The sequence below is a fragment of the Populus euphratica genome, unplaced genomic scaffold (genome assembly GCF_000495115.2).
Source record: "Populus euphratica unplaced genomic scaffold, PopEup_1.0 scaffold12.1, whole genome shotgun sequence".
NCBI lineage: Eukaryota > Viridiplantae > Streptophyta > Magnoliopsida > Malpighiales > Salicaceae > Populus > Populus euphratica.
This window is the reverse complement of record NW_011499858.1, coordinates 787151-809323: the sequence shown is the minus strand read 5'-3', so window position 1 is coordinate 809323 and position 22173 is coordinate 787151. Positions and strand designations below refer to the sequence as shown.

Sequence of the window (22173 nt, the reverse complement as noted above, 5' to 3'; positions counted from 1 at the left end):
GTTTTGATAAAAATATTAGTGATAAGTAGTATTATTGACATAAAAAATAGTGTATTAATGGAAATATTGGTGATAAGTATCATTGTCGTAAAAAATATTATTTGCTCTGTATAGAAAAAATTATGTGACAATTCGAGTATGAGTGTGAGTAAAAAATTCCTGCCATTTGGGCAGCTGAGAAATTATTATTGAAAAAAAAACCTTAGCAACATCACGTCTTAAATCTAGACTCAATGCCTAAAATCAGTGTATGTTTCTTGGATCAAAGTGTTTATCTTGAACCTTAGTCACAGTGAACTAGTAGTACAATAATTAACATGTCTCCAAGTCCTACCGCTCAGAGACAATTGCACTACAATGTTTGCTGATTGTTTTAGTTGATCTGATGTAAACCATTCCCATGATTTGAAGAAACGGCACGGTAAAAGTGTCTTTGTTTGCTTCTGCTTGTATATCATTCCATGCCGAAGTATAGGACGAAAATCCCCTGGTAAACCATCACTTCATGCTCCATTCATAAGCCATACAAAAAAGAAGTCGGAATTATAGGGAAACATTTCGAACATCATCGGGGGTAAGAATCACAACATTTTCAAGGGTACGCAGACTTGAAAGGCAAGCCTTGAAATATTATAAGCACAACGGTATATATGAGCAGATGCGCTATATAAACCTCAAAAGATGCAAAGAGATAAGTGTGCCTGCCTGCTTTCTAATTCCTTCACTACTATAGTAGCTGCTACCACTGCCAAGTCTATCATGAGGTTCACAAAACAATCCCAAATTTGTCTGGCCTTGCTCTTCGTGTTGGTAGCTTGGCCTTCCAAATCTGTCGCTCGTACCCTCCAGGATGTGTCCATGTATGAGAGGCACGAGCAATGGATGGCTCAGTATGGACGTGTATACAAGGATGACGCTGAGAAGGAGACGCGTTACAACATATTCAAGGAAAACGTTGCACGCATAGATGCATTTAACAGCCAAACCGGCAAATCTTACAAACTCGGTGTCAATCAATTTGCCGATCTGTCAAATGAAGAATTTAAAGCTTCACGTAATAGATTCAAGGGCCATATGTGCTCTCCACAAGCAGGTCCGTTCAGATATGAAAACGTTTCTGCGGTGCCAGCTACCATGGACTGGAGAAAGAAAGGAGCCGTGACCCCCGTCAAGGACCAAGGACAGTGCGGTAAGCGCCTAATCCTTTCCTAGTGAGTAGTGATAACAGCAACATCTTACAGAGGGATACTTTCTAACTCCTTTTCTTGCTCTGTATCAAAATTTAGGTTGTTGTTGGGCATTTTCGGCAGTGGCGGCAATGGAAGGAATCAATCAGCTCACAACTGGTAAATTGATCTCCCTTTCAGAGCAAGAGGTTGTTGACTGTGACACCAAGGGTGAGGATCAAGGCTGCAATGGTGGTTTGATGGATGATGCCTTCAAATTCATTGAACAAAACAAGGGCCTAACAACTGAGGCCAACTACCCGTATACAGGAACAGATGGAACTTGCAACACTCAAAAAGAAGCCAACCATGCCGCAAAGATAACCGGGTTCGAAGATGTGCCAGCAAACAGCGAAGCTGCACTGATTAAGGCTGTTGCTAAGCAACCAGTTTCTGTCGCCATTGATGCTGGTGGATTTGAGTTCCAATTCTACTCGAGTGGCATCTTTACAGGAAGCTGCGGCACTGAACTAGACCATGGTGTTACTGCTGTCGGTTATGGAGGCAGCGATGGAACAAAGTACTGGCTAGTGAAGAACTCATGGGGCGCACAATGGGGTGAAGAAGGATACATCCGAATGCAGAAAGATATATCTGCAAAGGAAGGACTTTGTGGCATAGCAATGCAAGCCTCATATCCCACTGCTTAATGCTTCAAAATCTCAGAAAATGCCTTGATTTCCTGTCGATGATCTATAATGTATTATAATATGTATGATTTCTCTCAGTAAATTCCACTTTGGTATCTTATACCTAATCAAGAACTCGTATAAGCCCTTCGATGCTAGAAAAGAAACGGGTTTGTATATGAAATCTGCTGTTGTTATATGTATCGAACATTCATCTTTTAATTGTCTCACTTTGTTAAATCTCTAAAAGTTCAAATTCTCGAACGAAACCATCCCTTGCATACCTTTAAACTAGAACTTTTCACATTGCTCCAAGATTTTGCACCTTGAGGGGAAAAAAAGAAAAAAAATAAGCGCAATCATATTCCTCATCTGCTACTTTCAGACCAGACTGTAATTCAAAAATTAACAATTAAATTGTTTGGTTTATCGTTGCAAAAGCATGCCAAGAAAAAGTTATCCAAAGATATGCTATAACATATACCTATATATATATATTCGAGCATATATACTTAATATATATCAAACTTACAATTGATATCCAATTAAAGTTCTACCATGTAATTATCTAATATATCTAAATTTAAAATAAAGCAAAGAAATATAATTATTTATTGCAGCACTAATAATAAAGCTTTTATTGTTCTTATAAATAAATCGTTTATTCTTAAGAGTTTATTGTTTATCTTGGTTCAAACAATGTTTAGATACAATTTGAATCAAAGCATAAATGGCTAAATTATCTTTCAATAAAATGAACCTAAAATCTTAATTTGAGAGAAAAATCAAAAAATAAAAGAGATGAAAAATACTAAAAATAAGGTGAAGATGAGTGTGCAAAAATCTGTAAAAAACTTGGAGGAATACTAAAAATAAGGTGAAGATGAGTGTGTAAAAATCTGTAAAAAAACTCTTCCTTAATCTCCTTATTATAATAGATTTTAGAATTTAAAAAGTTAAAGAATTAATTTTATTAATAATTAGAATTAATTCCCACTATTATCAACCTTTAATTAGCCACCATAAATTAAAAACTAAAATGTTATAACTATAAATCTATAAGTTTTGAGGTGAAAATTTTATTCTGTTAAAAATATTATGCAAAAACTAGTACAATTCTTCCTTTCATAGTCCGGAAGAAATAATTCTCCTTGAATCATGCCAAAACTCAAATTTAAGTTGTCGAAAAAAAATTAACAGTAAAAAATATTATTTTATAATAAAACCCAACTTAACTTATAATTCAAGCTCGAGCCAAGCTTACATGCATGTGTGTGGGTTAGAAACCTTTCCCCTCTAAAAATTTGAATATCTTTTTAGATTAATTTTAAATTTTCAAATTCTCATTATATAAACACAAGAAACATTTGTTTATTTTTATATGAGATAAAGTTCTTTTAAAGATTTTGAGTTTTACAAAAATATACCAACCAAGAATTCTTTAAGATCCATTTATTATTATCCACACTTTGTTTAAAACATATATATGTTATATGTTAAAGCATATATGTTGTTGATTAAATTTGAATAATGTTTCAACTTAAAAAGCGAGTAGACCCCATTTTTTCAAGATTTTTTTGAGAGATAATGATACTAGTAGATCATTTTATCAAGTTAAAAAGCTTTTGACATAATGATACTAGTAGATCATTTTATCAAGCTTTTGATTTTGAATCTTTTATAGTTAAATACAATGAGATTTACTCGGTCAAACAATAAACATATTGTTTTAAATTATTCAGTCTTATATGTAAACCTTAACAATAATATTTAAATAGTTCTTTATATAGAAATTTCTATTAGTTCTCACTATTGTATTTATTTTAACCCTAAATAACTTTGAATTTATGAAGAATTCAGCAGTTATTAAAATTCTCATAAAAACAACTATATTTTTTCATGATATTTTGTTAAAAGTATTTTGCATTTCGAATGCAGAAAGATATAGCAGCAAAGGAAGGACTTTGTGGCATAGCAATGACATCTATTGGATGAAAAAGAATCTGAGCTGTATAACGTGATAAGTGGGGAAAAAGAATATGGGTTAAAATAATCGCCTCAGCTGTTTCATCTAAGAACACTTGCAACGAGTAAGCACATAGTCATCTAAAAACTGGCTGAGCTGGGTAGTATAGAGTTTTGGGTCGTTTCTGAAATGGTCAACATGAGGTGTGAAAACAAAGTTGCAGGCCCTGACCTCATGCCCCGCTCTTCGCTGCTCCTCTATGAATGATTCCACAGACCCTGCAGGAATGACTCTATCTGCAGAGCTATATATATACAACTGTGGACAGCTTGGTTGTCCTGATGATAATAAGCTTAGCACACCCGAGAGCCTCCTGCAGTGTTATAGAGAGAAAGGTGTATAAGCTTCCAGTCATGGAGAACTAATCGATGGCAATATCGATAAGGATTGAATTATTAAGCATTTATCAATGTATGGTTTCAGATTTTTCCTTCGTTGGTAAGAGAATATTTACCTGTTCACTGTAGGAAGGTTCAAGATCACGTCGAAGAACTTTTCCAGAATTGCTAACAAAGCTGATTCAGTTATTGCAGGCTTGGGTTCCACAAGTGTTTTGCTGCCAACTAGCACCTCCATATCTGATTCTTTTGAGCTCATATGCACTCTTGTTGCAATACTATGATTTTTCAGGAAAGCTGCAGAGAAACCTGAAGCCCAGACCTAAACAAAGGAAAAAACAGGACCATATGAACTCAGAGATGAAAGCATCCCAACTTCTGATCATATATTCAATCATCGATAACATGATCTCACAAAAGCACAGAACCCACTGATATATAATCAGACCAATAATAGTCAATTAACATTAACAAATGTTGCTGATAAATTATATTCTGTGAATCAGAAGATTCAGAACACTATCTCCTAATCATAATAAATTAAGGAGGGATGTGGCAGCAGGGGCAGAATTGGGGGGTGGGTGGGCAGGGACAGGGGCCTGCAAGAAAAAAGCCCCCCCTCCTTCAATAAATTAGATTTTTAGCCCTAAAACTAGAAAATTTTAAATTTTGACCCCCCCTAAATTTTTTTCTCTAATTTGGCCCTCCCAGAGTAACATTCCTAGCTCCACCCCTGAGTGGAAGAGAGCATGTGCAAATATAAAACATGAAGCTAGAACTTAAAGAAAAAACCAAGAAATGAAAGAACAGAGTCAATAACAGTCAACCAAAAGATATACTTATAATACATAAAGCAGCATACAAATTAAGCCTTTGTTTGAAAGTCCACCCGTCCAACAATATTTGCTGCCAACTTGGAGAAAAACATTTGATTCAATCATGCAACTGCATCTCTTAATAACATGATCGTAAAACTAGAATTATGGCAAAATATAAATTTCCAAGTTCAGTGAACAGAAGCAACAAACAATGTACACAATAAAATATAGATGGCAAGCAGATGAAAATGGAAGGGTGCTTATCAATAGCATGATCATACAACTAGTATATGGAAGAGCTCAATTCCAATGAAAAAGTTGATCATAATCTTAAAATGTAAAATGAAACAAGCCAGGGTTTTCAAAGGTATGCCAGCTACAACACCAATCATCACAGCCAACAGCTCCATTAAAGACAGGTAAACATGATAGAAAACAACACAAGACATTCAGAGAGGAAAAAAATAAAAAGAATTTCATCTCCTCCACCATTCCCAACAATATGCTCCTTTTATTGTCAAAAGAAACAATGAAAACAGCAAGCAACATTTACCTGAGGATCTGGGGCAGCAACAGGAGCAGAGTCCACGATGCAGCCCCTAATCCTTCCCATTAAGGAAGGATCTTGTTTCTGAAACTTCTCAAGTATAACTCCATATCTGCAAAACAGTTTATCAAACCAAGCATGTCAGGCCAACTGACCAAGAGGTTACATGAAGAACAAGGAAAACAAAATGGTCAACATAGATGCCTGTGTGTGAGAGAGAGCTTACGTTAACCATCCGGTATTGCTAAAAGTATGGAAAACCAAGTTCTTCCTGTCCTCTTCCAACCAATCAGTCAGATGGTTCACAAGCAAGTCAATGTCCTGCTCCGCTTTCCCACCAACTTGGTAACAAAGAATATCGGCCATTGGAAAAGTGAAAGTAATGACATGAAATCCCCTCGAAGTGTACCACTCAGCATATTTCTTTAGATGTTTCTGCTTTGATCCTAACCACCCTAACAAAACTACCACTGTCCTGGACTTTTCTGATAAACAATCAGAAGACCCAGAAACATCAATAGTACTAGGCTCGGGCAAATTCCATCTATACAAAATATCAGGAGTGGATGAAGGAATATTGGTGGTTTTAAATGCACTTTGTTTTGGCCCTTTGGCCAACTCCGCAGACTGATACAGACTAACAAGAAGAGGAGAAGAAGCAACAGAAAAACCTAACGAACTGGGAACAAAATTTTGGCTCACATCCAGGACTGCGAAGTTTAATTTAGGAACAGGAATCTGAATCCTAGTTACGAACGACAAAGATGCAAGCTTAGAAACTGAACTGTGAGAAACCCATGAAAAGTTTGAATCGTGAACTGAATTAGACAATGAAGAACTTGACTGTTCCGAGGTAGAACAAGAATCAAATGATCTAAAAGATTGGAGTTTATCAGAAAAATCAACAGAAACAGAAGCTAAAGCTGCTGCAGCTGCTGCAATCACTGGTCTTTGAAGCATTCCAGACAAGGAACTCATATTGAATAAACAAGAAAAAAACCTCTCATAAGCACACAATCCGATATAACAACAATCTACACAACAAAAGGCCAAGAATCCAGGCAAGCAACCGAATTTCAACTTTGGTCACAACCCAAAAACCAGGTATTGTATGTTAAATAATCAATCACCTGCACAGTAATAAGAACAATTCCATGAAAACTATTTAAAACCAAACACGAGAATAAATATCCATGCTCATTCAAAAATCATAGAAGTGGTCAAAGATGGAATATTCTATTGATGCTGTTTACCTTATTCTTTGTAAAGGGTCTTTGAAGCTGTATTCGGGCTGTCAAAAATAGTTCTCTTTTGACAGCCCGATTGATCAAATGTTAGACACCAAACAAGAAGCTTCTTTTACCAGTTCAATACGCGTTCCTGCTAGCACAAAACGGACATGTTAATTGCTTTTAAATGTTTTTGTATTTGAAAATTCATTGAAATTATATAATTTTTTAAAATTTATTTTTAACATAACTTTAAAAAAACACATTAAAAAAACTAATTTAAAGAAAATAAAAATTAAGATTTTTCAAATACGAACACAACCAAAACCATAAGAGGGAACACTAACAGGGGGGCACAATGACAAGATGGAACCAAACTAAGTTTTCAAATATGGAGCAACCAGTAAGAACTTGCCACGTGGTGCTGCCTTGTGGTTTTTTACAAGGATGGTGATTGATAGATATGTGGTGATAAATTCTCTCCGGCTAGTTAGGAGGCCAAAGTGGGCATAGCTAAGAGACAGTCTTGTCCCTACGAGAAAAGGAGGAGAAGTAGAGGGTGGGGGTAATAAGAGAGGGTTCTGAGGGCAAGGTTGGAAAATTGAATTAACAATACACCGGTGGACCTAAAGCTGCTAAGGAACACGAGGCTGCCATAAAAAATTGACAGGTCAGACTCAGGGGACAAAGAGACCAGAGCATAAAAAACCCTTTTGGCCATACCGACCTTAATTGAAAGCGAGCTAACTCGGCCATGACTCGGACGAAAAACTCGGAGTTCTTATTCAAAACAATCTTTCTTTCTTTCAATGAATAAAAAACAAGAAAACCCAATTGAGAATATAGAGGTTTTGATTGTAAAGTCTTGGTCTTTCGTTTAAAAAACAACGCGTGGCCATTGAAAGGAACGTTTTTTTGAACAAAAACATGAAAACAGATTGAGACGTGTCAAGATTTGCTCGGAATTTAATGATAATCCGAACATTGAAGGCAAAAAACAAAAATTCACAATAAGCAAAAGAAAGGAAAGCCAGCAAGAAGGAAGGAAATAATACATCGAGAGAGAAAGAGCAACTGACCTGAGAAAGAGTCGGTGTGAATGGCAATTGAGTTTGCTTCTTGTTCTCTCAATTAAAGAGAGCAAAGACAGGAATGGGTGTCCTTGAATTTAGGAGGGACAGAGGATTTTGATTTGTTGGGGGTATGGTGGTGACGTTGTTGGGGTGGCTTTAAATATATTTTTCCTGGATACCGTAACTCCTTTTTATTTATTTATTTATTTATTTTTATTTGTTTAATTTAGGGATTTTTATTTTTTTTCATTTTTTTCTATGTAAATTAGGGTCACTTTTTGATTTTGCCCTGTTTAACTACGGTATATAATTAATGTGGCAGTAATTCGAGAGAGGCGATAAGAATCAGGGAATTAAAGAATAATTTATCAAATGAAGAGACATATTTTTATTATTTTTAAAGAATTCAGATATAATTTCCCCTCTTAAAATATCATATAACTTCTTTCTTTCTTTCTTTCTTTTTTTTAAAAAAGAACGTGGTAGCCTTTGAGTCCAAAGAAATACAGATGCTTTGCCATGCAAATGGTATCTATCTAAGATAAGGAGAGATTTTCTAAAAGGAAGGGAAACAGTGCGAGGAAGAAAAGGAAGGGGGTGGCTTGCAAGACGATAATGGTTTCTAGAATATCCTGGCTGGATATTCCAACCAGAGATTCTGAATGGAAGGGTGAGAAGGAAGACAAGGGACAAGGTGTCTTGTTCTTAGCCTTCCATGGATGCCCATAAGAGATTCTTTGGATTGTTGAGATGAGTTTGATCACACCAAGAAATCTTTATTTATTCTGATCCCTTGTACCTCTCGTAGATTAAATAGCTAAGACTTTGGAAATGAGATACTCCATCCACGGCTGGTTTTAGTAAGTCCTTTCTGGTCTCCCACCGTCGATATGAGACGATGCTGATGAACAAGAACAGAGTCGGCCAGTACTACACTCGACAGGGTCGAGTTTCTCTAACCCCGGGAGAGTTGATGGGGACACCAGACCCACACCACAAACTATACGAGTATATGGACGAAGACGGCGTAGGATGGCCCAGCCTGTCACGCTGTGGTTGGGAGACTAAGCCCATTTGGGCCTATTGCATTGTTATTTTATTTATTTAGCCTATTTGGGCCTGTTCATTGTTATCTTATTATTTATGTTAAACAGTTTGGGCCGAGCCCATTAGTTGGATGTTTTAGAATTTACTATTTATACGCTCTCTTGTCATTGTGAGAGTTAGTTTTGATGATTAATGAAAATTTGCAGATTTTGCATATCTCCAATCCCCTTTCTTCTTCTTCTTTGCTTTCTCTTCTCAACTTCTCCTCTAAAAGCTTCTTTCTTTTCCCGATTTTAATTTTTTTGTTTGTTGTTCCGCATCACTATAGCTAAAGCCTGACGAACACGGGTGGATAGGACTTGCCCTTTGTCTTTTAGATCAATAGAATTCATGCTTCTGTGATCTTGATTCTTGTCCATTACTGAACTTATAATGCAAGCCCGCATGCCTTGCTCTTCGCACAGCCTCGTCCAGCAGCCTTGTATCCAAATCTGTAGTTTTCCCCTGCCGGAGTCAACCAGTAAGATTCAAAACTTCTATTATATGATAATCACATGCAGCTATTCACATTACAGAAGGGACAAAAAGAAAGGCAGCAAAGTAATTTTAGTTCACCTGCCACAGCTCCACTTCCTCCAAGTTCCTTGGAGAGCTTCTCAACAAATTGCTGTGGGGTGAGACGTCGAACACTTGAAAATCCAATTTGGACCTCTGCTGGAGCCAGATTGCCACAGTATGGAGCCCAAGAAGGAAGAACTCTACTCCGTTCACATTTGGCAACTACGGGCGCCATGTCCAGGAAGTATATAAAATCATCATCATAAGATTGTCACTGTAAATTGGCATCATAAACAGTGTCTTCAATTGATCAATCACTATTGGAAATTTCTTCGGCAATGAAAGTGGTGAAGTTTATTCTCGAAAAGTGTGCAAAACAGAGAAAAAGAACTGTGATATATAGATGGTTTGCAGGCTTACAAAAACTATTCCAATTTCACTTGTCAACAACTGCTCTTCCCTCCGCAAGAGTCTAATTCTCTTAAAACACAATATGATGTGTCAAAAACACCATTCCACAAGGAGTTACCAACCATCGTTTGTTTGAATGATCCTCCAGCTTGCCAACTATGCCACTTCCGCCCTGAATCCACCACTACCAGTGCACCACCTCATGCATGTTTCAGCGAAGTTTATCAGTACTCTCTCCTTCAAATTAGAAAATTGATTCCAAGCAAAATGTGGGGAAAAAACACTCTGGAACACCATGGTACATGCGTGCATATTGGAAACTAATTTGAAAACTATTTGTGAGCTTAGCTATGTATACGAGTTTTCCAACTCAAACTTGCTTCAAATTATCCTAGAAATCTTTAAAGATGGTGAGATTTAAGACACCAAACATATCATAAGAAGCTTGAAAAAGCACCAAGAGCAAGAATTAGGACAGAGCATATGTTAGCTCCACGAAAGGAGTGATTTAACAGTACAACCACGATGAAGATTGCAACCTTCAAGCTGTCAATGAACTGTAATGCTATGGAAACATCATACAAGATTTCCAGTAAAAACAAAACAATCAACTATAATCCACAACATACAAAAATAAAGAGCAAGCATCTCAAACTCAACAGGTAACAGATGCAAAAATTGAATGAGCAAAAGAGATTGATATGAACCTCAAGTTCACAGATTTTATTTTATTTAGAATAACAATTCTCAAGTTCCCCGTCTTTAAGAGATTTACAAAGTTTCCTTACTTCAATTACAAAAGAAAATAAAAATCCTAAATTGTAAAAGAAAAATGCATGAAATTAAAAAAATAATAAGAAAAACATAAAAAATGTGAAAATTGAGGTTAGGATGGGATTTTAAAAATCTAAAGTTACTGTTAAAATAACAATTTCATGCTAATTTAACGAAAACAATATTCAAAAACTTTTATAATAATTTAAACATGATTCAATAATTAAATAAATTTTTTTTTTAATTATTATTTTGGTTTAGCACAATTAAACTTTTTTTTTATAAATTATTTTATTAATTCATAAATATATTTATTAGATTACTAACATAATTTATTTAAAACAAATTTTAATTTAGTTATAACAAATCTACACCTGATTATTCAGAATCACCAACCATCACAAGTCAAATCTCTCAAACAATAACTTCTGCCATTCCTTCAAATGATAGAATAAATGGGGCTCCAACCTTTTGATGCTTGGATTGCAAGTTCCCGATGATGACACCCGTGAAGAGCATCAAACTTTCCTAGTGCTACAATCCCTCCTGTAAGAATTGTGATGTGAAATGCGAGACCCACTACTAGCTAACATTATCAAGGTTTTAAGTGGGGAGAACAACTCTGGCTTTGTGCCTTCTTTAAACAAGACCACAAGATGGTATGTGTGTGGTAGTTACTTCTTAACCAGCTGCATGGGTCTTTTTTCAACCAAAAAAAAAAAAAACTACATGAGCTTTTAAAAAGAAATTCTTCTTTTTTTTCTTAAAAAAAAACTAGTAGGGTGATTAAAAATATTTGATAAAATAACACAAACCTAAATTTATTTGTAAAAATAATATAGTTTGATTAGAGATCAATTAACTATTAATTATATATAAAATACATCGATTGAGTTGATAGGTTATATTATTAAAAAAAAAAACAATGAATTAGGTTATGTTTTTTCTTTTATTAATTTAGAGATTTATTGATTTTGGTTTTAATTAACTGTAAATTACATTTAATTCTAAATTGATAAATGACACTATTTCGGGATAATATCAACCCAATTGGTGTAATTTTAATCTAATTAACACAATTTACGTTTAATTTAACAAAAATCAACAAATTCCTAATCTAATAAAAAAAACCTAACCCTAACAATTGGTGGGAATGTGAATGAGAATTTTATTCTCAGATGCTCTTTTTTTTTTTTGAATTTTAGTATTACCAGGTCTAATTTTTAGTTGGCTTATTTTCAATATTTTTTTTTAAAAAATATTTGGTTGGCAAAAAGATTTATGATTCAATTAAAAAGGAAACAACGCAATGAAAAGCTACAAATTTGTAACTGAATTCAGGCTATCAATTGTTAGTGTTAGGAGTTAGAAGAAAGTTAAACTTCCACTTAAATTGTAGTTCATAATAATAACAAATCTCTTTTATATTTTTCTCAATTTCTCTTAAAAAAAAGATATTTTCTTAAAAAATTCTCATAAAAATAAAATTACAAGAAAAACAACAACCCGACCCGACCCGACCCGATAAGAAGACAACGAGGCGTGTTATCTGTACTTTCAACTTCCACTCTATAGAACACAACTCTTTCGACTGTCAAACCCTTTAAAAAGGACAAAAAAAGGGGAAGAACTCTTCTCCTTCTTTCGTTAGCATCCTCGTCCTCATCCCACTTTTACCACAACACAAGCATAGCAAAATCAAACAAACATCAAGATTCTTCTTTTAATCTAAATCCCATAATCCCACTTCCAAAAAAACCCACCTTCAATGGCTTCTATTTGCATAAATGAGAAATTAACAGATGATGAACTAAGATCAATATTATCAAAGCTAGAGAATGATAAGGACAAGGAGATATTTGGGCTGGTTTGTAAGAGATGGTTAGGTTTGCAGAGTAATGGAAGGAAGAGACTTGCTGCTAGAGCTGGACCTCACATGCTTCAAAAGATGGCAGCTAGGTTTTCTAGATTGATTGAATTGGACTTGTCTCAGTCTGTTTCAAGGTCTTTCTATCCTGGTGTTACTGATTCTGATCTTGCTGTTATTGCTGATGGTTTTAGATGCTTAAAGGTCCTGAATTTGCAGAATTGTAAAGGTAAAATCACTTTTTTATGTTTTTGTTTCTTTAAATTTGGATGCAAAAAGTGTTTGTTTATTTCGTTTCCATGAAGTTTGGAGGATTCATTTTGTGGAGAGACTTTGGTGCTTCAGTGGGTTTTTGTGTGTTAATGTGGCTATGATGAAAAGAGTGTTTTTTTTTTTAATTGAATTGAGCTGCATGATTTTGAGGGTAAAGGTTTTAATTGGATTGAGCTGCATGATTTTGAGGGTAAAGGTAACTGTTTTGGTGATCTTCATGGTATATTTAGAGGGTTTTGGAGTATTTTTTATTTTTTAATATTTGATGGAAAACATGATAATCGGAGAAACTTCGAAGTTATTCTTTTGTGTCTTTAACATGGTGATTTGATTGAAAATAGGTTAAGCTTCTTTGAAAACGATTAGATTCCTATAATAGGCTTAGGCTTACTGATAAAGACTCAATATTGCTGAATTCGAAACATGGTTATCTTTTCCTTTTCTCTTGATGGCTCTGCATTTTCATGTATTTGTGATTGATGTAACAATCGGAGATTGATTTACAATATTGAGAAGCTGAAAAGCCAGTAAATTTTCTGTTTGCTGAGTCTTCCCTATTTTCTGTTTGTGAAATCATAAAAAAAAATGATTAATACTGTTAAAGAGGTATTTGAACTCAATCATATGGTGTTATTTTGGTCCTTTGCTGAACCTTCACCATGATGCAATACTAATATTGCCATGGATTCCCTTGCAAATAAGCATGCCAATATGCTCTCTTTTCATTCCAACTCGCTTTGATTGAACAAGGATGAGAGTTTTTGTCCATAAACATCAGCATTGCATGGTAAAATATTTGGTGCATTTTTTAAATCGTCTTCATTTTCATACAATTTTTGTTTTGAACACGCTCACTCTGCATACTGGCTTAGCTGTTTTAGCAATGTGATCCAGGTATCTCAGATAAGGGAATGTCATCAATTGGAGGTGGTCTTTCATCTCTACAGTCCCTGAATGGATCCTATTGCAGAAAGCTAACAGACAAGGGATTGTCAGCTGTTGCTGAGGGCAGTCAAGGCCTGCGAAGCCTGCATCTTGATGGATGCAAATTTGTTACTGATGAAGTGCTAAAAGCTCTTTCTAAGAACTGTCCAAATCTAGAAGAGTTGGGCCTGCAGGGTTGTACCAGCATAACTGACTTTGGACTTGCAGATCTTGTCAGTGGATGTCGGCAGATTCATTTCTTAGATATCAATAAATGCAGTAATGTGGGGGACAGTGGGGTTTCCACTGTTTCAGAGGCATGCTCATCTTTCATGAAGACACTAAAGCTGATGGATTGTTTTAGAGTTGGGAACAAGTCTATTTTATCTCTGGCCAAGTTTTGCAAAAATCTGGAAACCCTCATCATTGGTGGCTGTAGAGACATCTCTGATGAGTCTATAAAATCCTTGGCCACTTCCTGTCAAAGCAGTTTGAAGAACTTGCGCATGGACTGGTGTTTAAACGTCTCAAACTCTTCAATAAGCTTCATCCTCACTAAGTGCAGAAACCTGGAGGCTCTTGATATTGGGTGCTGCGGGGAGGTTACAGATTCTGTCTTTCATGGGTTAGGGGCTATGGAAACCGAAATGAGGCTGAAGGTTTTGAAAATCAGTAGCTGCCCAAAGATCACAGTGACTGGGATAGGCATGCTTTTGGATAAATGCAACTCTCTGGAATACCTTGATGTAAGGTCATGCCCGCACATTACCAAGTCAGGTTGTGATGAGGTTGGATTGCAGTTCCCTGACTGCTGTAAAGTGAATTTCAATGGAAGTTTAAATGAGCCAGACGTTCTACTGTGAGGCCATTGATTTGAATAGTTTGGAACTCTGGGATATTCTTTCTGCAATAACTCATATATAATGCTCTCCTGCACAGATCAGTTAGGATACTAGAATGAGGACATTTGTATGGTCATCGCCAGAATGGTTATGCATATTATGCATGCACACTGTTTCCTCTATTGTTTGTGCGTCTTTCTTATCCTCTTGTTTTCTCCTTCTTCATCTTCCGGCTGTGTAAAATGGTTGTTGAAAGATGTTTCCTTCATCTTTAGAATTATGGATTCTGATATGTTATTATGTTTTGATCCCACAATTATCTCTTTCTGATGCTTCATATTGGAGATTTCTTTTCTTGACTGCAATTATGAAATCTGACATGTGCTGTGTAGGAATTTTGGAGAATCTTGCTTTTCCCTTTTCTTTTTTAAGATGAACTGAAGGTTGGGATGTTGGAAGTTCGATTTTGGTGTGTACTTGGTGGAAGTTAACGAAGGCATGACATGGATCAATTGGTATGTCTAGTTCATATTAGTTTTTGATAACAAACATGATGCCTTGAAATATTTCTGCCACCGGGAGAATTATTATTAATCAACATGTATTTAAATGCCTTGGTACAATAAAATGCTAAAGGGTTTTTATTTTTATTTTTTTGTGAGGAATTAGATAAGTGACCTGTTAAATTATTTTTAATGTGAAAAAAGAGAGTCTAGGCAACAATAATTCAAGCAAATCTAGGTTAATTTTATCCAAGATATAAAATTTTAAAAATTAAATAAACCACAAAAAAAAAATTTAAAGAAAAATTGAGTTAACTTGAGCTACTTGACTAGCTTATACCTTGTGATATGAGATTGAGATTGAGATTAAAAAAAATTAGAATTTCAAAAGAAAATCTAGTAAAAAAAACTTATGTTCAATAAAAAGAAGAAGAAGCTAATTCAGGTTAATTTTACTTACCTGCTATCAGAATAATCTAATAGAAAAAAAAGTTAAAAATAACAAAGTTCAAAAGCCAACAATTTAATGACAAATGATAAAATTAAAAAAAAAATTAATGTTAAAAACAAAAGTTGAGGAAAAAATTCGAATTAACTTGACTAACTCCTTAACCATGACATGAGATTGAGAAAAAAAAATTAAACTCTCAAAAAAATAACCTAGCAAAACAACTAAATTTAAATAAAAAAATATTGAAAAAGAAAACTCAAGCAAACATGATTAATCTGCATTCAGAATAACCTAATAGAAAAAAGACTGAAAAAATCACAAAGCTTGAAGACTAAGTTAACTCATAAAAAATACAGGAAAGATATCTGAGTCAAATTAAGTTAACTCGACTAACTTATTATCTGGGATATAAGAGTGTGATACCTCAAAAAAAAAAAAAAGAAAGTGGAACAATCAATGAAGCTAATGATCTAATAATTAAATGTCAAATGATGATTTTGACAAAAAAACAATCAATTTTAACAACCTCTAAAAAAGGCCAAACTTAATCGGACATGGGTCATTTGATAAGAATTACCATGTAAGAAGACAATTATGAAAAAATGACAAGATAAATTTTATAAAAATTAAAAAATTAAAACTATCAAATATGCTGTAAAAACAAAATGAAAGAAAATAATTAGGACCTAAATCGAAAAAAAAATATCAAAAAATGGTTAAAAAATATATAATTGAAAGAATGAGGTCCAAAATTAGATAAAAAAACAAAACAAAATAAAATGTTGAGGGACAAAAATAAATAAATAAAGAAAATGAAATGAAAAAATTAAAAAAAATGAAAATTTGATAAAAAAAAAAACAAATGCAATAAAATGATAAGGAATAAAATTTTAAAAAAATTAATCAATTTTTTTTATAAAACATAGAAAAAGAGCAATCAAAAGTAGAAGAAACAAATTATATATAAAAATCAAATGGAGTAACCTACACAACGGAAAAAAAAGAAAAAAAAGAAGCTAAACTTTAAAAAGCTTGAAAGTAAAATAAATAATAATTTAAAATATATTAGTCAAAATTAATAAAATTATAAATTAGAGAACACAATTGTTTTTGAAAAGGATTGACATGAATTTCATGGACACGAGAAAAAATATATAAAAAAATATAAAAAACTTCACCACAGCCCAACCCATGAGCACATGCTATATTGATGAAAAGAGAATGACTCATTGCTTACGTCTTTATAAATTAATGATTTTGGTAACTATATGGCTTTACATAAATCACCTAAAAAGTACAAGGGTTGTCATTAGTTGATGCATTAATAATTTTTTTTTGATAATATTTAGTTATTTAAAATTACCAAATAGTCTCTAATAAAATCTAAAAAATAAAATAAAAAAACTAAAACACCCTTGAAACCAACCTTTATTTTTAATTGAAGGCTAATTTCATAATTTAATTGTTTAAAAAATAAAAAAGAGAAAGAAAGCCTTTTGTGTGTGTTCATTTTTTTTCTCTTTTAAAGATTCGATGTAAATTCATTGTATAATATTTTTTGAAAAGATAAAAGAGCTCATGATCAAAAGCTTAATATTTTTAGTCATTTCATTATTGAAAAAAAAAAGTCAAGATTAATTTATCCTAATTAATTTTGCAATAACTAATAAATCCCTAAAAGAGATGATTCTACCCCTAATTACTACTTTTTAAGTATTTTGTTAAAGGATATAAGCTTCATTTTATTATTCCAATAAACAATGAAATATGTCTTTGGCTACAGTGTTTTATTAATAATTTTTAGTTTTTTTTGTATTTTTTTTATTTTTAATTTCAAACTTAGTTTTTTTTTTCATTCTTAACTTTGGTTTTATTAGGTATTAAACTTTATAATTTATATTGATTTACTTTATATAAAGTTATCTCAATCTCATTATTCGTGCATAAATTTTGCAAGTTAGCCGTGTTGACTTGAACTTTTTTAATTATATTTTTTTAATTTTATTATTTAAAATTAAGTTGATTAAGAATTTATTTTCATAATTATTTTTTGATTTTTTCTATGAGATTATCATGGTTTTATAACCCAGATTACGAGTTTTGTAGGTTAACTAGGTTATTTTTTTTTGTTTTTTTTAATTATTTGATTTTAATTTTATCCTTTAATATTGGATTGATTAAGAAATAAACTTTATAATATTTTTTTATTTATTTTTTATAGAGTTACCTCAATCTTTTTATCTGAGTTTGACAGATCAATCTTGGTTGACTCAAGTTATTTTTTTTATTTGATCTTATTTTTTATCTAATTATTTAACATTGGATTGATTGAGAATTGAATTTCAAATTTTTTATAGAATTATCATGATCTTATGATATGGGTCGTGAGGTAAGTGTGCTGTGTTGGTTTTTTTATTCGTTTTTTAATTGATTTTTTTTTTATTTTTTAATATTAAATTGATTGAGAATTAATTTTCATAATTTATTTCAATTTGTATTTTACAAGCTTATCTTAATTTCATCCTATAATGGTTTTTAAAATTTATTTTTTTAAAATTTAAAATTTATAACAAAAAAACAAATTAATCTAACCCATTACAGCGAAGTAACTAGATGGTTTCGAGGCAATGATGTGTATCAGGGGTGTTACCTTGCTTCTTATGCAAGATTCCGTCGGATTTATTTCGTGGAATAGAAATCTGCTTCCACGTGCATGAATCTTTTAGGAGCTTTGGTTGCTTGCTGATTTATAGTAATTTACAGCCATGATGGAATCAGTGGGTCCCCATGTTGGAGTTTGTTAGAGATATACAATGTCACCAGTGTTCTTACCTGCTATGTGAAGGAATGGAAAGGTGTCATGGTCTGCTCCTGATTGTTGAAACGGCCAACAGAAGTTGCAATCATTTTGTCAGTTGGTTCACGTGGTAGCTAGGCTGTGATTCGTAAAGTATTCTTCCAGCTCCATTAAACCTCAAGATTTATTGTCCATTTAGGATTACAGAATACTCCACCAGCCTTTTCATTGCATTACTTTACCCGACAGTCTCTTGGTGGATCAAGGACTCAATGAAGGCTTGAGAAAACCATCTTGATCAAGTAGCTTTGCGCTGCTGGAATGCCATCATGGAGATCTTGGTAAAATACCTTTCTTCCATGTAATTCTCTATCAGTGAATCCACAAAAAGGGAATAAAGGTTTGCACCAATCCAGTAATGTACAGAGTTGCAGTGTTGAACTGGTGGTGCTTGTTAATGTGGACAGCAGACACCTCATAGAGCAACAAGAGTGACTGTTACCACATGAGAACTAGCTTGATATACATGTTGTCATTTGGCCAAGATCATTTAATGTTTTAATCCAGAAGGTTGAGAAATCAAGATCCATTAATTCCCGTAGTTTAGAACAACTTTTTACATTTTCTTTGATCAACTGATCGTGTTGACCCCTCTCACGTCATTTAGTTACATTTGATGAAACAAAAGGGAGAAAAAACTTCTGTCTACATCAGAGTTGAATGGCTTGTATTCATCTGTTTTTGAGTTATTGCCTGCTGAAGAGACTTGAAAGCTTTCTGACAGCTGAAGAAACCCATAAACCAGAAATCAAAATCATCTACTGTTACTATTTCTATGTACTTCTCCGATGGCTGCTTCACATTCTCACTTTGGTTGGCTGTCTTTACCTTTCTTAACGGGATAACTACCTGCATAATTTGATATTGTTCCTGGATGTTAGAGATCAGAGATGCTAGAGAGGGAGACGAGACGAAGGAGGGACAGAAGTAATGTTATTTTTCTTGTTACCTTATAATGAATTCTGGTCAACTTTCCTTCTGGAGAAGACAATTTAATCGATCTCTCACTGCAGAAGGCAATCTTTTCAGTGGAGGTAAAGAGGAGGCCTGCAATAGGACCAGCTGTGGTTGACAAATAACATTGGCAAACCTTCAGCAATCTCTCCCCTTCACTAACACCAAATAGCTGCCTGAAAACTTTCTTCACCCCTCCTACTCGAATAATCCTAGCCCCCAAGCTCAGCTTCCCAATAAGAGTTTCAGTGATCCTGGTCCCCAGTTTCACTGCAGTTACAAAATTGAGATGAATTTAGCATCTGCAAGGTGTTGAATGAGAGAGGAAACTTGATGATTCTTGATCACGAATCACATTTCCAATAACTTACCATGCTCGCGGATTCCATGAGCAAATTTGTCAGCTTTTTTCCCTAGCTTGTTCATCCTCTTAAGCAATGAATCTATTTTATCTGCGATATTATAAGACTAGCTGATTAGTAAACAAAAGCCTCCCTTCATTTTTAGGGGATATCAAAAGAGGAAATGGGGGAAAGAAATATACTTTGCTTGCATGTCAGAGATTTATTTGCAGGGGTTGGAATATAGCGCTGTTCAGCATTTTCAAGTAACAGTCTTGGCATCTTCTCAACAGAATATGCTGCTGATCTGATTGGAATTCCAATAACTTGTTTCTGTGAAGTCTTCATATTTGATGGGCAGGGAAGATTTGATAACGCCTGGAATTAATGACTCGAACTGTTTTTCCGGTGCTGCTGCAAATGTCAACAGACCAGAGTATTTTGCTTTGAGAGATATGTAGAGGCTGCTTAGGTTGATCAAACCTTGTATTCTGCAAGTCTATATAAAGAGGTACGAATAGTTGGTGAATCTCTTAACTTTTTATGGTTGCATGACTCACCCATGGCTCATCGACAAGGACAAAGGCACATATAATGACTCATAAAGATTATTTCAAGGACAAATGTAGAAATGATGGCATGTTCTATTGCTTTAAGAAAAGATATTGTTGTGCCCTAGTGTTCTTATTTTTAATCTCTCTTGAATCACAATTAAAAAAACTCAGTCAAATTTTTAAAATTTCCTGGAAGTCATTTTTCAGGGATTGGCCATTGACTTCAAACATGGTAGCTGATAGGTAAAGGCATTTTCTCCAGAATTAAAAAAAAAGAAAAAGAAATTGGGAATGGGATCATTCTGTTTTAGCATCAGCAAGAATGACAGTAGTGCTGGCAGAGCATGTTAATTGATGACCAGAAAACTGTTCTTAGGAGGTGAGAAATCTCATCCTGTTTTTTTCAGTTTGCTTCCTCGGAATACTTTCCCTTGAAAAAGTCTAGAAAATCTCTAACCTTTTTCCAAGTGAGGCCATGAAAATAAAGAATCTTTTTCTGATTAGTTGGGACTGTTCTTAGTCATAAATCCTAACAACCATCGCATGGCTTCTTTTCTTCAATTTGCTGACTGTGTGAGGGTGTGTCCATAAAGCTTTTTGTGCTGGCACTTTAGCTTTCTATGCCACCCCACTCTTTTTTTTTTTTTTTCCATCTCTGTTGTATCAACCCCATTTTAAGGTGGCCATTACATCCTTAAAAGTTGTTTGACAACATGTCCTTTGTATTAAGTGTCGTCAAGCTTCCACGAGGGGCTGCTGCTTTTTCTTAGATTGTGGAAGGTGTTGAATTGCAAGGATAAGACAGACCCGACAAAAACCAGCAAAGGAACAGTCATTTGCTCAAATGGATTAAAACTCCTCTTTAATGCTGAGTTGTTGGTGACTGGATTTCAAGCAGGTCAAGCACCATGCTTGTAAGCATACTACAACTCTTTTTTTTTTTTTTTACAAATTAAATGATTATCTGAACATTAACCCATGATTGTGAGGTAGTTGCTGTGAGGAGCCACCGAAGGTCATAAACCAGAGGCTACTTTGAGTAACCCTTGTAAGTATAGCTTTTCACGTTTGAGGGAAAGGCAAACTGGCATGTCATATCCACATCAGCTTCATTTCTCACATGTCAATCCATTATTTGAATAAAAAAATCTTCTTTTACTCACAGCAGAAAGCCGACCGCATCAAAAAAGGAAGAGAGAAGGGTAGAAGATTGCTCTTCCTGGAAATCAAACAGTTGGGAAAGGACAAGATTATGATTTTCTAGTCCTACTACACATATAGATCCAAGGTGAATCATATGGATTATGCTAAAACAATTAATATAAATTGCTTCCCCCCAAAGAAGAATGAAAGAATAAACAATATCTTGTTTCTAAAGCAATCAACCCTCCATTAGCAGGGAAGATTTATTCACTTCTGGCCTTAACATCTCCAGCTGCCTTTCTGTTCAGTGGCTGTACATGCCTCCAGAGTATGCACTGAGAGATGCAGAATCAGTTTAGGATGATCGAACTTGGATTCTGAAAGCACACACATTCATGAAAGGATGAAGGGGCTCCGAATTGGCGAGCCTTTAGCTTCTTGTTGCATTAGTCACCTTTACCTCATCAACAAGAACAAAAGCACATTGACCCACAACGATAATTGAAAGATACAGATATGATGATAGCTTAGATTTGATTGCTTCAAATCATAACAATAGATGTTGTAGGTCCACGTCCGCCCACTTTTTAAATTCTCCAATTCACAATATATATATTTTTTTCAAATGTTCAGAAATTGATTATTCAAGGTACTGATATACAGTATATATTTTCTTGAGAAGGTACTGTTATACATGATTGTATATGAGGAGAAACGACTTGATTTCTTAAATTTTTAAGGATGGGAAATCTTTTATCTTACTGTGATCAGGAAAAATTGGATTTGGT

The 22173-nt window shown here is 34.1% G+C and overlaps 4 protein-coding genes, 2 long non-coding RNA genes and 1 pseudogene across 7 annotated transcripts; 4 read left to right on the top strand and 3 right to left on the bottom strand.

The window, feature by feature from the left end:
* Positions 1–292: 292 nt before the first annotated feature.
* LOC105123916 (senescence-specific cysteine protease SAG39-like) lies at positions 293–2248 on the top strand. Its single transcript, XM_011023700.1, has 2 exons — positions 293–1189; positions 1287–2248. Exons 1-2 carry the CDS (start codon positions 682–684, stop codon positions 1874–1876), a joined length of 1098 nt encoding a protein of 365 aa, XP_011022002.1. The 5' UTR covers positions 293–681; the 3' UTR covers positions 1877–2248.
* Positions 2249–3845: 1597 nt separating this feature from the next.
* Positions 3846–7997, bottom strand: LOC105123917 (transmembrane protein 53-like). Of its 2 annotated transcripts, none has more exons than XM_011023701.1 (6): positions 7893–7997; positions 6838–6964; positions 5811–6714; positions 5591–5696; positions 4336–4541; positions 3846–4194 (listed from the first exon to the last, which is right to left on the bottom strand). In XM_011023701.1, the coding sequence occupies exons 3-6, from the start codon at positions 6560–6562 to the stop codon at positions 3927–3929; spliced, it is 1332 nt and encodes a 443-aa protein (XP_011022003.1). In that variant the 5' UTR covers positions 6563–6714; positions 6838–6964; positions 7893–7997; the 3' UTR covers positions 3846–3926. The 2 variants fall into 2 exon arrangements, with proteins under 2 accessions (XP_011022003.1, XP_011022004.1); XM_011023702.1 differs by having other exon boundaries at positions 5811–6618.
* A 382-nt stretch (positions 7998–8379) lies between these two features.
* On the bottom strand, positions 8380–9874 carry LOC105123918 (FAD synthetase 2, chloroplastic-like; annotated as a pseudogene).
* A 2367-nt stretch (positions 9875–12241) lies between these two features.
* LOC105123915 (RNI-like superfamily protein) lies at positions 12242–15044 on the top strand. Its single transcript, XM_011023699.1, has 2 exons — positions 12242–12772; positions 13711–15044. The coding sequence occupies exons 1-2, from the start codon at positions 12445–12447 to the stop codon at positions 14601–14603; spliced, it is 1221 nt and encodes a 406-aa protein (XP_011022001.1). The 5' UTR covers positions 12242–12444; the 3' UTR covers positions 14604–15044.
* LOC105123914 (uncharacterized) lies at positions 12779–13357 on the top strand. Its single transcript, XR_841970.1, has 2 exons — positions 12779–12973; positions 13013–13357. It is a non-coding gene; the product is annotated as an uncharacterized LOC105123914 (long non-coding RNA).
* A 3860-nt stretch (positions 15045–18904) lies between the features above and the next one.
* Positions 18905–20162, bottom strand: LOC105123912 (GEM-like protein 4). The gene is made up of 4 exons (XM_011023697.1): positions 19892–20162; positions 19719–19799; positions 19343–19617; positions 18905–19242 (listed from the first exon to the last, which is right to left on the bottom strand). The coding sequence occupies exons 1-4, from the start codon at positions 20034–20036 to the stop codon at positions 19039–19041; spliced, it is 705 nt and encodes a 234-aa protein (XP_011021999.1). The 5' UTR covers positions 20037–20162; the 3' UTR covers positions 18905–19038.
* Positions 20129–22105, top strand: LOC105123913 (uncharacterized). Its single transcript, XR_841969.1, has 4 exons — positions 20129–20199; positions 20450–21156; positions 21236–21290; positions 21408–22105. It is a non-coding gene; the product is annotated as an uncharacterized LOC105123913 (long non-coding RNA).
* The last annotated feature ends 68 nt before the right edge of the window (positions 22106–22173 follow it).

Excerpts from the sequence above, each read along its gene's own strand:
- LOC105123917 (XM_011023701.1), bottom strand. The coding sequence starts at position 6,562 with ATGAGTTCCTTGTCTGGAATGCTTCAAAGACCAGTGATTGCAGCAGCT. Across the intron at positions 5,697-5,810 it reads AGCAATACCGGATGGTTAAC|ATATGGAGTTATACTTGAGA; the intron begins GTAAGCTCTCTC and ends ACTGTTTTGCAG. Across the intron at positions 4,542-5,590 it reads TTGCTGCCCCAGATCCTCAG|GTCTGGGCTTCAGGTTTCTC; the intron begins GTAAATGTTGCT and ends TCCTTTGTTTAG.
- LOC105123915 (XM_011023699.1), top strand. The coding sequence starts at position 12,445 with ATGGCTTCTATTTGCATAAATGAGAAATTAACAGATGATGAACTAAGA. Across the intron at positions 12,773-13,710 it reads GAATTTGCAGAATTGTAAAG|GTATCTCAGATAAGGGAATG; the intron begins GTAAAATCACTT and ends AATGTGATCCAG.
- LOC105123916 (XM_011023700.1), top strand. The coding sequence starts at position 682 with ATGCAAAGAGATAAGTGTGCCTGCCTGCTTTCTAATTCCTTCACTACT. Across the intron at positions 1,190-1,286 it reads CAAGGACCAAGGACAGTGCG|GTTGTTGTTGGGCATTTTCG; the intron begins GTAAGCGCCTAA and ends ATCAAAATTTAG.
- LOC105123912 (XM_011023697.1), bottom strand. The coding sequence starts at position 20,036 with ATGAAGACTTCACAGAAACAAGTTATTGGAATTCCAATCAGATCAGCA. Across the intron at positions 19,800-19,891 it reads ATCTCTGACATGCAAGCAAA|ATAAAATAGATTCATTGCTT; the intron begins GTATATTTCTTT and ends ATAATATCGCAG. Across the intron at positions 19,618-19,718 it reads TCATGGAATCCGCGAGCATG|TGAAACTGGGGACCAGGATC; the intron begins GTAAGTTATTGG and ends TTGTAACTGCAG.